Raw genomic sequence first — 14,453 nt, forward strand, 5'->3', positions numbered from 1 at the left:
ACTCCCATCACGGGCAATATGGTCGCTCAGTGAATATATTGCCTACGATATTACACAAAATCGCCCCCCCTTGTGTACGCACCTTAAGAGACACTACCTGCACATTGGGGGGCATAAGCAGACTGGGGCAAGAGGTAAAGCTCAATTGGTCGCTTAATAGGAGGCAGCCACTCCACTTTAATATATCTTCCAAGTCTCTAGGAAATGTGACCATCTGTACATAAGCCACTCGCCCACCATAATCACAGCCAACAAACCAAGCAGGGATTAAAGCCGTTGTGATCAGTTTATTCTTGGCATTTTACAATTTGTGCTTTGTAGGAATGGAAATTTAGGTCACTAATATAAAAAAGGTAGAACACATGCTATTTAGCATAAAAATTACATGTCAAACCTTGACCTAAGGTATGGCACCATTTACACATTGCATCAATACGGTCCGCTCTGCGAAGCAAAATGTCGCAATAAGGCACTGAAGGAATGTTATGTTACCACCCGTTTACTTTTTATAGCCAGGCTTTTTATTATAAGTTATCTTTAATAAGCTTATAGTATTATATAAAACATTAATTTAGAAAGAAAAGAACCCCCCCCCCCCACCCCAAAAAAGAATTAAAGGATTAAGGACAGTAAGAAGATTCTTTGGCTACAAAAAGTTTTACCCAATTCACACAGGAAGTAACATGCTTTGTCATATAGTCAGTAAGTGACATGTGCCAATGTAATACAAAACAGGGGTGTACAGACAAGCATTTGCATCTTAATATAGCAACAGGGGGAAGGGACATCACGGCATATCTAGTGCAGGGTGGCAGGTCACATCACTTCATATCCGCTGCGGATTCCCTTCATCAAACAGCAGGCAAAGACAATCCCCAATAGCTACAAAGGAAGACGAGAGCAATCCGTTAATGGTAATGTGACTAGCAAGCTACAACTGCCCTAGTAACTCAACTAAAGGCACTTCTGCCCTGTGCTTCCTGGGTCAGTGAGTATATAAAGTGGATTTTACTGGCTTTACTATTTAAATTCTGCAAGTTTGAGATTTTGCATTTGAAAAGGATGTGCATTTTTCTTCAATTATCCTTCTTTAATAACAAATCCCATAGATTCCCTTAGGCTATTGAAAGGAAAAATGGGCTGCAAGCTTAAATGCATCGATCAATTCATGAACTAAAACCCCATTATTTATTTAATTGATTATTTGAATGTTAAGGTGAGTTAGTTTGTTGTAGTGAGTGCTGGTCCCCCTGCATTTGTATTTACTAGAGTATGTGGTCACAGGCCAATGCACCCCATCATGGGAAGTGGAGATTAGATAGATATAATACACAAATATACATTATGCAGCTTTTATGTTAGCCGATGCTCCTAAACTAATCCTCAAAACTAGGAGTCTCCAAATGGGGTGGCACCTACCATTTCTAGTAACGAATCTAGATGTGTACTCACCTCAAAGAAAGCAACACCCAAGGCCACGCCAGCCACAATGCCCACATTCTTTTTCAGTGAAGTCTCTACGACTGTTGCACAACCCTGGAAGAGAACAGGCAAGTGCAAAGAAGGTGTCAAGTCAGAAGCCATACAAATGGAAGATTGCAATTATAAAGTATGTCAAATACACCAAGAAAAAAGATTTCAGTGCATAGAATAGGTCCACTGTACCAACCTGGTATTCTAATGCAGATAGCTATTACATATACATTCACTATAAGATAGATATCCCTTTATTTCCATGAAGCATTTGTGCAGACCTCACTCTGTTGCACCAAGCCATGCACATGGAGAATGGCTTTTTCTGCAGAACAGGCGAGGTTTTACATAACTAGTTAAGACCTCACACACAGCAAAAAATGTACTTTGCCATTCGTTTTAGGGGGGAGTAAACCTAGATGCAAGAAACCTCAGTGGAAACATTGATCACTGAATAGAAAAACAGAATTTGACGGCAAATAAAACCATATTTGATCCTTATTTCTTCGTAAGGATATCAAAATGCCTATCTGAAGCATGTTTACATTGCTCTACTCTATTTGCCTCTACCTCCTCTGATGGGAGGCTATTCCACTTATCCACTACCCTTTCTGTGAACTTTTCCCACCCGAATCTTCCTACCTCTAGTCTCAGTGCACTCCTCGTGTTCTGTTGCTCCTCTTCCTGTGAAGACTGTCTCCATCCTTTACCTTGTTAAAACCCTGGATATACTGTATTTGAAAGTTTATCATGTCCCCCCCATTTCCGTCTCTGCTCTAAACTATACATTTTGTGATGTAGGCCATGCACCATTTTAGTTGCCCTTTGTACAATTTAATTTATATCCTTCCGGAGATATGGCCTCCAGAACTGAACACCATACTCTAGAAGAGGTCGTACCAATAACCTATACAGTGGCATTATTACTTCTTTCTACTGCTGATACCTCTCCCTATGCAACCAAGCATCTGACTCCTTTATTGCTTTGTTACTTTGCCTACCTGCCTGTAAGTCAACTGAAATAGTTACCCCTAGAGCCCTTTCCTCCTGAGTAGTTTCTATTATAGGGGTATTCAATGTTGGGTCACAGCTGTCAAGCTGCCCAGACATCTGTGACCCTGTCCCATTCTTGGTCTGCTCAACCGAGAATTTGCTGGTGAGATTGACGGCTTGTGAAGTCGGGTTCATTCTGCTGAAATCAATGCTGTCTTCCCTGACAGCATTGAAAAGTTGATTAGGGCCCTGCAGCCATATCCCCAGTCAGGAGATGACTGTGGGAGATTGAATATCCTCCATAGTGTCATTTATATTATATTTAGTCTTTGGATTTTTGAGACCCAAGTGCATGATTTTGCATTTTTTTGGGCATTAAACTGTAGTTTCCATCAGGGCTGTGACATCGGAGGAAATTTTGAGTACCTGGAATCGGAGTCGGCAAACAATGCACCGACTCAGAAAATTATAATTAATGACTTCTCTACTGTAAGAATAAAGACCCATGCATGCAGTGCCTCACGTAACCGCAAAAAAACATGCTTTTCATGTGCTTCACTATATGGCACGCAACGCACAATTTGGAGCACCAATACTTATAAATGTATTCTCCCTTGTAGTTTACAACTTATTTCCAACTTTTAATAAGGTTTTCAATACCTCGTTGGTAGAAATCCCCTGGTGTAGACTCAAAAAATTCATTCAACCAAGCTCTCCCACCATACGCACAACATCTTTTTACGCGGATGAAGATCTTGTTTAATGCGCGGGGTCGTTTGTTTACCTTGGCTAAGCCATTCCTTACGCTGGTTCATATTCATGTACAGGCACCATTTTTCGTCACCGGTAATGATTCGGTAAAGAAATCGTTCCTTCATGAATTGAACGGTGACGAGCAAGCAAACCAGCGGAGATCGTGGCTCGTTGATTTTTGTTGTCGTCACAAAGCATGCGGAACTCATGCTCCACACTTCTGAACCTTTCCTATTGTTTTTGTTCCCAAAACCACCAAATGTGGTTTTTATCTTTGAACTGGTAAAGTTCCTGTTGTTTATGCCTCCTGCTACTATCCAGCCATTTAATTAATTAATAATTTTTTTTTATAAAACTTTGTTTTCATTGTGTTTGTCCTTTGCTTAAACTGTTCACTACAGTAGACTGTTGGCTTCCCAGCCTCTAGTTTCTGTAGTAATAATATGTACAGTATGTTACCTTTCTTTCCTTCAAGAAAAGTATCAAATACATTCACATATTAATACAGAGAAGTCGGAGTCGACGTCAGAAGTACAAGGAGTCGGAACATTTATCTACCGACTCCACAGCCCTGGTTTCCATGCTCATGACCATTCCTCTAATCTACCAAGATCAATCATCAGTTTTACCCCTACGGTGTCTAAACAGTTGCATACCTTTGAGTCATCTGCAAAGAGGCATATTTTACCCTCAATTCCATTTGCAATGTCACCAATAAAAATAAAAAGCACTGGGCCAAGTACAGATCCCTGGGGGTACTCCACTACATTTACCGCAGCTCTGTTTTCTATCCTGCAACCAAGATCTTATCCTTTTGACCATCTCCAAATCAAATCCCAAGTTTCCAAATTTAATAGTCTGATGTGGGAGTGTGTCAAAAGCGGTTCTAAAGCTACATCTACGCACCCACCAACCCCCACCTTGTTTACTTTAGTCACCTAGTCAAAAAAAAAAAAAAGTCAGTAAGATTTGTTTGACATTGTCTCCCCTCAGTAAACCCATGTTTAGGATCCTGCAAGTTCTTGGTTTTCAGAAATTCTTCAACTTTGTAGTAAGTGAGTTTCCATCAATTTCCCTACTACTGATGCAAGGCTCAATGGTCGGTAGTTTCTTACCTCTGCCTTGCTTCCACATTTTGCAGTGGGGACTACATTAATGGTTTTCCAGTTCTCTGGTATTACACCAGTAGCTAGTGACTGGTTGAATTAGGTTAATGGTTTAACAGCTCCTCTTTAGGTATCCTTGGATGTATCCCATCTGGCCACACTGATTTATCCACTTTCAGTTGAGAGTTCTGTTAGGACATTCTCCTCTGTAAACACACTTGTTTCTCCCTCATTTTTCTGAATATACTTGACTTAACAGTGACCCCCTTCCCCTCTTTCAGGGGTCAATACTGAGCAGAAACATAATATGTTCTGCTCTTCCATTGTCTCCCTCAAGAAGACTTCCACTGTCTTTAGTTACTTTACTTTGTCCCCCCCCCCCTTTCACTTCTATACCAAAGGAGAATATAATAATAAATATATCACACACACACAACCTCCCAACGACCCTCTCCAGGAGGGACACAATGCTCTGTTCCTGGACTTCCCTCTTATGTAATGATTACTCTCACCTGTGGTTAAACCCCTTTCTTAGCAGTGAACCTGCTCAAAACAGGTCATGGTAATCATACAATAAGAGGGAAGTCCAGGAACAGAGAATTGTGTCCTTCCTGGAGAGGGTCATGTTGGGATATAGATATAGATAAATATACAAAAAAAAAGGGGGGGGGGGGGGGGGGGGGGGGTCTGCCGGCGCTGGCTGCTTCAATAAAATATACTCAACGGTTTTGAAAAAGTATAAATTTTATCATAATATTCTAACAATACTTTTTAATATAAAACGACTATGTATGCATACATCAATGATAAAATTTAACGATGATAAAGAGATTCACTTGGTGCTGTAGATTTTTGTTAAGGGCAAGATTTTTGTTAAGGGCAATATTGCACAGTAAAAAGTCTAGGACTCCATAATAAGATGTAATATTACCATCCTTGTTTGTGTCGCCTGGATATGGGACTGATCCAGGAAAGGTGACTCCAGATTGTCCTTGCCTTGGTTAGAAAGGCTCCCTATTTGGCGAATGTCCTCCCGTTTGCTGGATTAGGAATATGGCGTGTATCCCAGAAGGTGGTCCAGTTTTGGAATGAGGCTCTTGTCGTCGGGAGTAAGGACTGGTCACTTGTGGAGTGGATGGGGGGTCCAGACACAAGAAATAAGCAGGCTTATTCCAAAACTGGACATTCTTCTGGGATACACGCCATATTCCTAATCCAGCAAACAGGAGGACATTCGCCAAATAGGGAGCCTTTCTAACCAAGGCAAGGACAATCTGGAGTCACCTTTCCTGGATCAGTCCCATATCCAGGCGACACAAACAAGGATGGTAATATTACATCTTATTATTGAGTCCTAGACTTTTTACTGTGCAATATTGCCTTTAACAAAAATCTACAGCAGTGCAATTCTACAGCACCAAGTGAATCTTTTTATCATTGTTAAATTTTATCATTGATGTATGCATACATAGTCGTTTTATATTAAGTATTGTTAGAATATTATGTTAAAATGAAATTTATACTTTTTCAAAACCGTTAAGTATATTTTATTGAAGCAGCCAGCGCCGGCACACCCCCCCTTTTTTCCTCTTAACGATTTTGTTGGGCTTGACAACCCAGTGCCGGCTGCTTAGTGATAGCGCACCACTCAAATATCCTTTTTCCTCTTATAGATATACACACACAGTAGGGTAGAATGCACTCACCAGGGCTTCTCTTCATTAGCATAAAAAACACTTTTATTTATTCATCTCAGTCACAGCGACATCTTTTTGGTCATGTGTTGACCACACACAAGGCAGCCTCTCTCAAGACCCCACCACAGTATCGCCTCCCACAATATTAGTTTTACCCACTGACTGCATTTTTCTACTCAGCCTTTGCACATCTGATGAACTTCTTAGCCTCCTTCTGTCTAACAAGATACACCTTTGTCTCCATTCTTCCTATTTTCCTGAAGGCAAACTTTCTGGTTAAGCAATACTTCCTACTTTTGCAAAAACCACACTAGCTTCTTTTTCCATGTGTTTTTCCTAACTCTTGACAAAGTTCTGTTGCCGGTAGTATTGCACTTCAATTTTCCCACTTCTACAGCACTCCTTCCAAGTTACCCCACTCTGCCAAATAATTAGTTTCCCATCTCTACAAAATCAGCCTTCCTAAAATCGAACACTTGTGTGATGTTGGTCTGTCTTTTTTCTGACCCATACTGCTTGATGATCACTGGATCGCAGGTTTTCACCCACATTTACAGATATTCTGTCACCATTTGTAAGTATTAAGTCTAACAGAAAGGGCTAGTCGCATATTAACATGCAGAACCGGTAAACTCATTGAGAGATATTTAGAAAAAAAACATTTAGTCCATGTTGTAAGAGCTCCGGATTACCACTTTGTGCAGGGATCATTGAAGACTGGACTGAAAGTTATGTGCAAATAACCAAATGCATTTTGATTAACCCTTTGAGTGCCAAGTGAAATTGTCAAAATAGGTGTGAATTGCCAAGCAGACATTTTTATTCATGTTTACCTTCTATAGAAGGGTTTTGTTTTGCAGAACATTTGAATTTATAAAACAAATGTGAGCGATGCTGGCAGTCAAAGGATTAAAAAAACATAATATTTTTATATGACTTACTGTAGTATAAATGTTGGAACTGGATATGTTCTTGCCACAGCCAGAAGCGGAAGTTATACAGCAAGAGTCAGGGACACTGGTACCAGCTTTATAAGGGTCATACTTAAACCAATCTGTATAATTAGTGGAACCGCAGCAGTGAAACTGTAATGACAATACAGGCATTATAGAACAAAGAAAACCCCCCACACGTCTGTATGATAAAGTTTAATAAGAAGTCTTGAATACTCTTAGCTGAAAGTACATAAACAGCCTACATCAGGATTTATCTAGAGCATCTTCCGATTGACATATTGTGATCTTTCAGACAAATCCACCAGGGATTAGCAGCTTTGTAAACTGACGGTTAATTTATTTATTTATTTACAGGTTCTTATATAAATAAATCTATCCAAGATCAATTTACATAAGGCTTGGTTTAAAAGTGGCAAAAAAATGCTTCAGATACAGATGTGTATTAGGTTGGTTATTTAACTACTTGCCTGGTGTTCCATCAGATGTGATGACACCAGGATGGGCTTTCCAAGACATTGTTATTGCTGATGCAAGCAGTCAGAAGGATCCACTGTGCGACTGCTGGAAGGGAGCTGTCCGACAGCAGCGGCAGAATAACCTGGCGTACTAAAAGCTGGGTGATTGATGGGATATTCGGCCGCTGCGGTCTGTTCAAATTATAGGTTTAGCATTATCCAATTAATTGTCCTTTTAACCACCTTATACTGCTTTCAGACTCCTAATATTCTGCAGTATAATAGATTTGTGTAGTTCTAGGCCATGTGTCAGCAATTTGTGCCTTCTTGCATGGCCTTTTACCAATAGCAAAAACCCACACCCCAGGGATGAGCGCGCATATGGGTCAGATTCTGCCGCAAACAGATGACTTGGATGGTTGTGGAATCTGTATTTAATACTTTATGCAGATTCAAGTATCCGATACCAATGAACACATCAAGCAATGTGTTCCATCATTGGTATATCTGCATCAAAACCTGAATCCAAGCGTTCATTACCTGTCACCCTATAGGATGTATGCGTGCCTCACATAACTACTGCCATGACACTCTTGCTTGCGCCCTGTGTTGCCATCAGAAGCCAAGATGCGCCCTACTTCAAATCTCATAAATGGGCAAACTGCATGAATTCCCTGCACATGTGCAAATGTGGACTATATGAACAAGTACAGGTATTTGCATCATTAAGAAACCACAAGAACATTAATAAAAAGGGCATTCTAAATTAACAAGGGAAGTTTTAAATCCTTCTAAAATCCAAAAAAGCTAATATAGTGTATAACAAAAAACACTCACATCACGTTGTAAGTCATCAACCTGCTTTCTTGTAGAGTTTGAAGCGCTGTAATTACTCAAAGAATCTGTGATCGCATCTTGGAATGCACCTTGAACCTACAATAGAAGGAAGATAAGTTAAGGCTACTTATACAGTAGCTGAAGCACAAAATGCTATATAGAAGTGACAAATGCAACGACACAGAGGAACCAATAGGCCCACCTCATCTGCCCATGTACACGCATGCACTTACTTGTCAGGAGACAATAAATCTAGTAGTTTTTAGTTTGTGGGACTAGACTCAAGCAAGCATGGGGACAATACACAAGTGCCCAAACCGTGTTGTGTACACAATGCCTCCCCCCCAATACAACAAGGTAGGCTTACCTTATCCCGTAAAACGTAGCCGGCAATTGCTGCTGCTATTTCAACAATAAACACCAACGTCAGGAGGACAGCAAACTGGTCAGAGAAAAGAATACAACCTCAATAAAAAACACTTAAATTATACCTGGTTTAGCAACATGTCAGCATGAAGAGGAATTGTGGGGAAGTGGGTCAATGTCTCACCGTGGTCACCATGCAGTAGTTTTCTTTTGCAGCCCCACAGCAGCCAAAGAAGGAAATAAAGAAGATGACTACGCCCACTGCGATCAGGACAATGGCAGGGGAAGCAGACGCTGCATTTTTGATGATCACCGAGTTGTTTAGAGTGACCTGTACATAGATTCCCAGTCCTATGAGAGCAATGCCACAGATCTGAGGAAGAAGAAAGAATGTTACAAAGACAGCCACAACACAACCCCCGCTTAAGCATATACAGACATGGTCGGAAAAACAAGGAATAATCCTTTACAGATTTTCAAAACTTTTGTACGTCAATACCAAACCAAATAGGGGTTTTGGGTTGTTTGCATTCGGTGATCCTTATTGGTGATCAGACGCAGGGAAGCGTAATGACAGGAATGGAGAGCTTTAAACTTCAGAGGCCGGGTTGGACCTGGTTGTTCATCAGGGGTTAGGGCTCATCCTATAGTAATGTAGCTTGTGGACCAGCTGCGTTACGGACTGTGGGCTTAGTCAGCCTCTTTCGTCTGCCCACCAAGTTTGCTTATTTTTTGGTGGTTCCATTGCTGGCTATTTGTAGCTAGGAAATCACAGCCCGTCACCGGTTTTGGGTCAAATATCTGTTGGCGCTGGATTGGTTCTAGGTTCTCAGGTGTGCACTTCATTACATCAACATGGCAGGTACTTCGGGTAAAAGGTTTGAGCGGATCGCTTTGTGCTTTTACTTGTTTGGTTTATGGGTACTGATGGGGAGGTTAGTATTTGGAGTTTGAGGTCATTCTTTCTTCTTGGCCACAATACTTTATTTCTTGCAGGTATTTATGGTTTAATTAGCCACAATTGAAATTCTGTTCTCATCCCTTAAGTATGTTCAGTGTGGGCTTAAACCTCCCATCATTAATGCCAAAGAATAAGCACCAAAGCAACACACCGCACTCAAATTAAAAAATAGTCACAGGGAATCCATCCTTTGGAGGCCCAGAGAGGAGAACAGCGTATGTAATGAATGGACCTTCAAAAAGGATATACATCTCCTATGGTGACAATTCTCTTTTACCTTTGTGCTGGTTATAAAACTAATATCTGGAAAGTGCTTTATATTTGTGTAGTTTAATTCGCCATGTTAAATTTAAGTGTTCACCAGACCAATTGCTCAGCACAGTGCACTGACACATTGCTCTGTGCTGAGCGATCTAGCATTTGTGTGTAGTCCACATAAGGGCCCTGAATTTTCATATGAGATTACATCAGCCCATAGAACAATCCCACCCATGACTAAAAATTACCAAAGGCCACTTTACAAATCTCTATTCTTAAGGTGTACAATTTTTTTGACCAATTTTGTAGAGACATTTCCATTGAACCCAGTGTCTTGGACGAAAGATGAAAGACCTAGCTACAGTTTATAGGCTATTTTTGAAAGTTATCCAAATTGAGCTGCATGCACAGTTGATAAACTGGCAGGTGCATAGTCTTTCGTCGCAAATGCACTGAAAGATTGACCAATTTCGTTATGGCCGAAATAAACAAAATAGGTCAAAAGAGTTGGTCAATAAAATTGTACAGTGTGTATGCACCTTTAAACTTTTACTTCTTGCAGAGACGGAAATCTAGTGTTAATGTATTTTAATAATTCTGAATACAATGAAGCCATGCATTTGATCATAAAAAAAACAAAAAAAAAAAAAACACAAAACAGGAATTGAGTATTTTAGAAGTAGTTTGTCCTTGGATGTCTGACACTCAATACATACGCCCCTTATGTGATAGTACACCAGGCTTTACTTAAAAGCTCAGTGACCTACACCGTGAAAAGACTAAATTATTCCATCAATGATCTGGAAAGATCAAGACCGTATAAGGTTTGAATATTTACTTGAAGAGCAATGCAAGTAGTACACTGGGAAAGTGAGTTTTTTTTTTAATTTTTTGTTAGAATGATTAAAATGGGAATGATAAATACACCTATGCTACTGCAATATGTACTAAGAAGGCTTGCCCAAGTAACAACCCATGTTTACAAACTATTGACCTTACTCCAACTACCCACCAAGGGCACACAGACTGATATACGTAGGCAAATTACATGCAGTGTCAGAGTTTCAGTAGGGGGTTTTTTTGTTTCACACCTACCAATTGAACTTAGCAGTAAACCGATTTCAATAGCTCCAGGAGCAATCTTCACAGAACGTGTGTAGAATCAATCACCTACATGAAACAATATCCATTCTTCACCTAAAACATCACTCATTCCACCCAGGAGAGCACACCTTACAGATGCCATGTTGTGGCAACCTGTAGAAGCTTCCTACTACAGTTTCTTGCACTCTGGAGATAGAGCTGTAACTTTGGGGAAGGTGAAAGCAACAAATCCTTTCCACAGATTAACAGGAAAAAAAATAAAATAAAAAAAAAGGTCTTGTGCCTTGTTCACACTATACAACATGAAGCAGGGCCAATAAACCATCAGTGGTGCTGCAAAATGAAAATTCCGAGGGGTAAACTGTAAACAATCGTCAACGATAGTTTTAGTGAAGTCTCCGGGACCCTCCACCAAACATGGTTCTCATTAGCAAACTGCGTGAGCACATCGCTAATAGTGGGTACATGCTGAACGATATGCACAATGATTGTGCAAAGTGTTAATGCAAATCATATACTGTGTACCCACAAATAGATTGTGCTACAGGTCTGTTCATGTTTACTATTGGGCATTCATCTTGGATCTAAATTAGTGTCTGCAACTACAACCTTAACATACCAACGCAGGCAATACCAGTAACGTAAGCCTTATTCCAGGCACACATGCAGTCACCGGTGATTTTATGTCATACTATATAAGTGGACAAGCATTGAGCATCTCCTTCACTTACATCATGGCCAGATTAGTAGTCAAAGGCCTAATGTGAGAAGGGGGAGGATGAGACCAGTGATATTAGGGCATGATCAGTATTGTGTTGGGGTTTACATCTCCCACCATGCTGGACGAAACATATTGCGGATTAAGATTTCAAAATAACTGACAAGTTATGGCAGACTGGCTACTCAGCGACTACTAACTCCATATGCTGCCTGTTAGTCTGGCCCTAGTTACAGGGAAAGATGCTATTGAAGAGACTTTACCTACACAGGGGTATCAGGGAATATGAGGCAGTGTTACAATCAGTGCCAGTCACCTCTACATGCTTAAGCACAAGATAGCAAGTGTCCGGATTCAGTACTGAATCCCGGCATTCAGAATCCCGACAGGAGGGTGGGGTGTGTGACATGGATCACTCCCCCTTGCGGGCTCGCTGCGCTCGGCACACTAATTTATTCTCCCTCCAGGGGTGTCGTTGACACCCACGGGGGGAGAAAGTGTCGGGATTCTGAACGCCGGGATCCCGACCGCCGGGATTTTAACTGCATCCCAAGTGTCCATATGGACCATCAAAATTAGCTGCATGGTGAGGGTTTCTATTCAGCTTGTTACAGTCCCTATTACTAGTGACATGTTGGGGTATATAGTTCTGTAGCAGATGCAGATTATAGGTGTCATGCGACACCCATTTAAGATTATGGTGTACACAATTAAAAGCCTAAATTTGCTCTGCATTGTAGAAGATATATTTCAGTGCCTGGTAGTACATAGCATCCAAGTTATCCATACAGGTTCACGACTATTTATGGGCAATAAATTGGTGATCTACTGTGATGGGCACACCATGAATGGGGATAATAGCACAGGTACAGTGAGCAGCAATCAGGGGCGTAGGGAGGGTGATTCCAGTGGTTGTACAGCCCTGTTATGCCTTCTCTCTCCATGCTGCTGCTGTGAGCTGAAGATGCAGCCGCTAGCAGGCAGGGGGAGCACTTATCAGGCTGATATTGAAAGTGAAACTTGAATGGAGGGAAAATTTTGGAAACCCACCTCTAAAAATCCTGCGTTTGCTACTGAGCCCGGTCTGTGCAGGCATAGCATGGAGTGCAGTGCTACAGGCACAAGTACCCCTACTGACGACGGAGTGCTGCATCGCTGGGGCAGCGGCCATTTGTGTGGGGGGGGGCAGTGTTTAACTGGGTGTGGTATAGGGGTCCAACAGTCGGGATCCCGACAGCCATTATCCCGACCCAGACAGCATGGCGAGCGCAACAAAGCCCGCTGCGGGCACCTATTCTATTCTCCCTCTATGGCAGTGGTTCCCAAACTGTGCGCCTAGGCTCCCTGGGGTGCCTCGGAGCACTTGCAGGGGTGCCTCAGGTTGGTGGTCCAGAACCAATTCAAATTATTTATGGCCAATGAAACCGGCAAAATCAGTGCATGGGGCTTCCAATTATAAAATATGTGGGGAAACAGAAGTGAATCGTGTTCCTCACCACATTACTGGACCCAAGGATGACATTTAAGCATAACTTATTTCATGAAAATAAAAAATAAAATTATTCTTGGTAACAATCATTGGCCTAGGGGACCCCTGAAAAATATTCTGATACTATAGGGTGCCGTGATTCAAAAAAATTTGGGAACCTCTGCTCTATGGGGGTCGTGGACCCCCACGAGGGAAAATAGCTAACGGCCTTTGGGAACCCGGCTGTTGGTGTTTTGACAGTCAGGATCCCATCTGGCAACCGTTTAACTGGAGGGCTGTGTCCACAAACTGGAAGGGAGGAGCCGACCAAGGGAATTTGGCAGGTAGGGTGTACTACACAGTGGCATATTGTGGGGCAGCTTAACAAAAGACATCACAAAAAAAAAAATATTTATATGTCTTTCATTATGTCATTTATATCTATTGTATGCATATAATCTAAAATTATTTCTTCATGGTTGTGTATATATTATGGGGGGGGACACAAATTTACAGAGTGCACGTACAGTTTTATAAAAATCTTCCCATCCCATTTTAGCCTCCGTTTCATTGCATTTATCTTCCCAACATTCTGGATCACAGGTTAATTTTAAAGACCTTTTCATTTAAGCTACATGTGGGTGGAAAGCAGATTTTATACACAACCTAGGACCTTGATGGCTAACCTTGACACTCCAGCTGTTGAACTACACATCCCAGCATGCTTTGCTTCAGTTTTGCCATTTGGCCATGCTAAACCTGATGCAGAGCATGCTGGGACGTGTAGTTCAACAGCTGGAGTGTCAAGGTTAGCCATCAAGGGCCTAGGACAATCTAAAAGAAACACTGAAAAGTCCTGTAGCTGAAACGAGATAGAGCCGCTTTACTAAGAAGTTGTCCAAGAAAAATCCACATTACAGTGACAAGTTTAAGATCATTGTAGGAGATAATCATTCTGCTTAAGCAGCCTGACCAGTTCATGGGGAGGAATGTCGCTGCAGGGGACCATTCTGGCTGATCACAGGTTAAACATGTGACTAGTCAGTCTATAGCACAGCAGCTACAAGAAATAGGATGGTTCAATTTTAAGTTCTGTACAACAGAAAACAATGCTGCGAAACTTACAGCAGGGAAAAGCAGATACAGGAAAGTTGTTTGCAATCAATCCCTTTCCCACTGCAGCTCTTAAAACGGTAAACTGCCGGGTTTTTTTTAGCCTTTTTAAAGGAGTAGCGCTGCAGTGGGAAAGCTCCAGGTTGCTTTACCAGTTTAACAAATACCGGTATTTGTTAAACAGGTAAAAAGCAG

General features: G+C 41.3%; 1 protein-coding gene across 1 annotated transcript in view; it reads right to left on the reverse strand.

Moving 5' to 3' along the window:
* Positions 1–267: 267 nt before the first annotated feature.
* Positions 268–14,453, reverse strand: part of CD63 (CD63 molecule) — a 29,033-nt gene continuing 14,847 nt past the window's right edge. The window contains exons 3-8 of the mRNA XM_083169122.1: positions 8,821–9,009; positions 8,638–8,712; positions 8,271–8,366; positions 6,964–7,107; positions 1,453–1,536; positions 268–882 (exon numbers count right to left, since the gene is read on the reverse strand). Of these exons, the coding sequence (XP_083025248.1) occupies positions 817–882; positions 1,453–1,536; positions 6,964–7,107; positions 8,271–8,366; positions 8,638–8,712; positions 8,821–9,009 (654 nt within the window). The 3' untranslated portion in view covers positions 268–816. The remainder of the gene's footprint in view (positions 883–1,452; positions 1,537–6,963; positions 7,108–8,270; positions 8,367–8,637; positions 8,713–8,820; positions 9,010–14,453) is intronic.

The sequence above is a fragment of the Crinia signifera genome, chromosome 2 (assembly GCF_055691185.1).
Source record: "Crinia signifera chromosome 2, ASM5569118v1, whole genome shotgun sequence".
Lineage (NCBI taxonomy): Eukaryota > Metazoa > Chordata > Amphibia > Anura > Myobatrachidae > Crinia > Crinia signifera.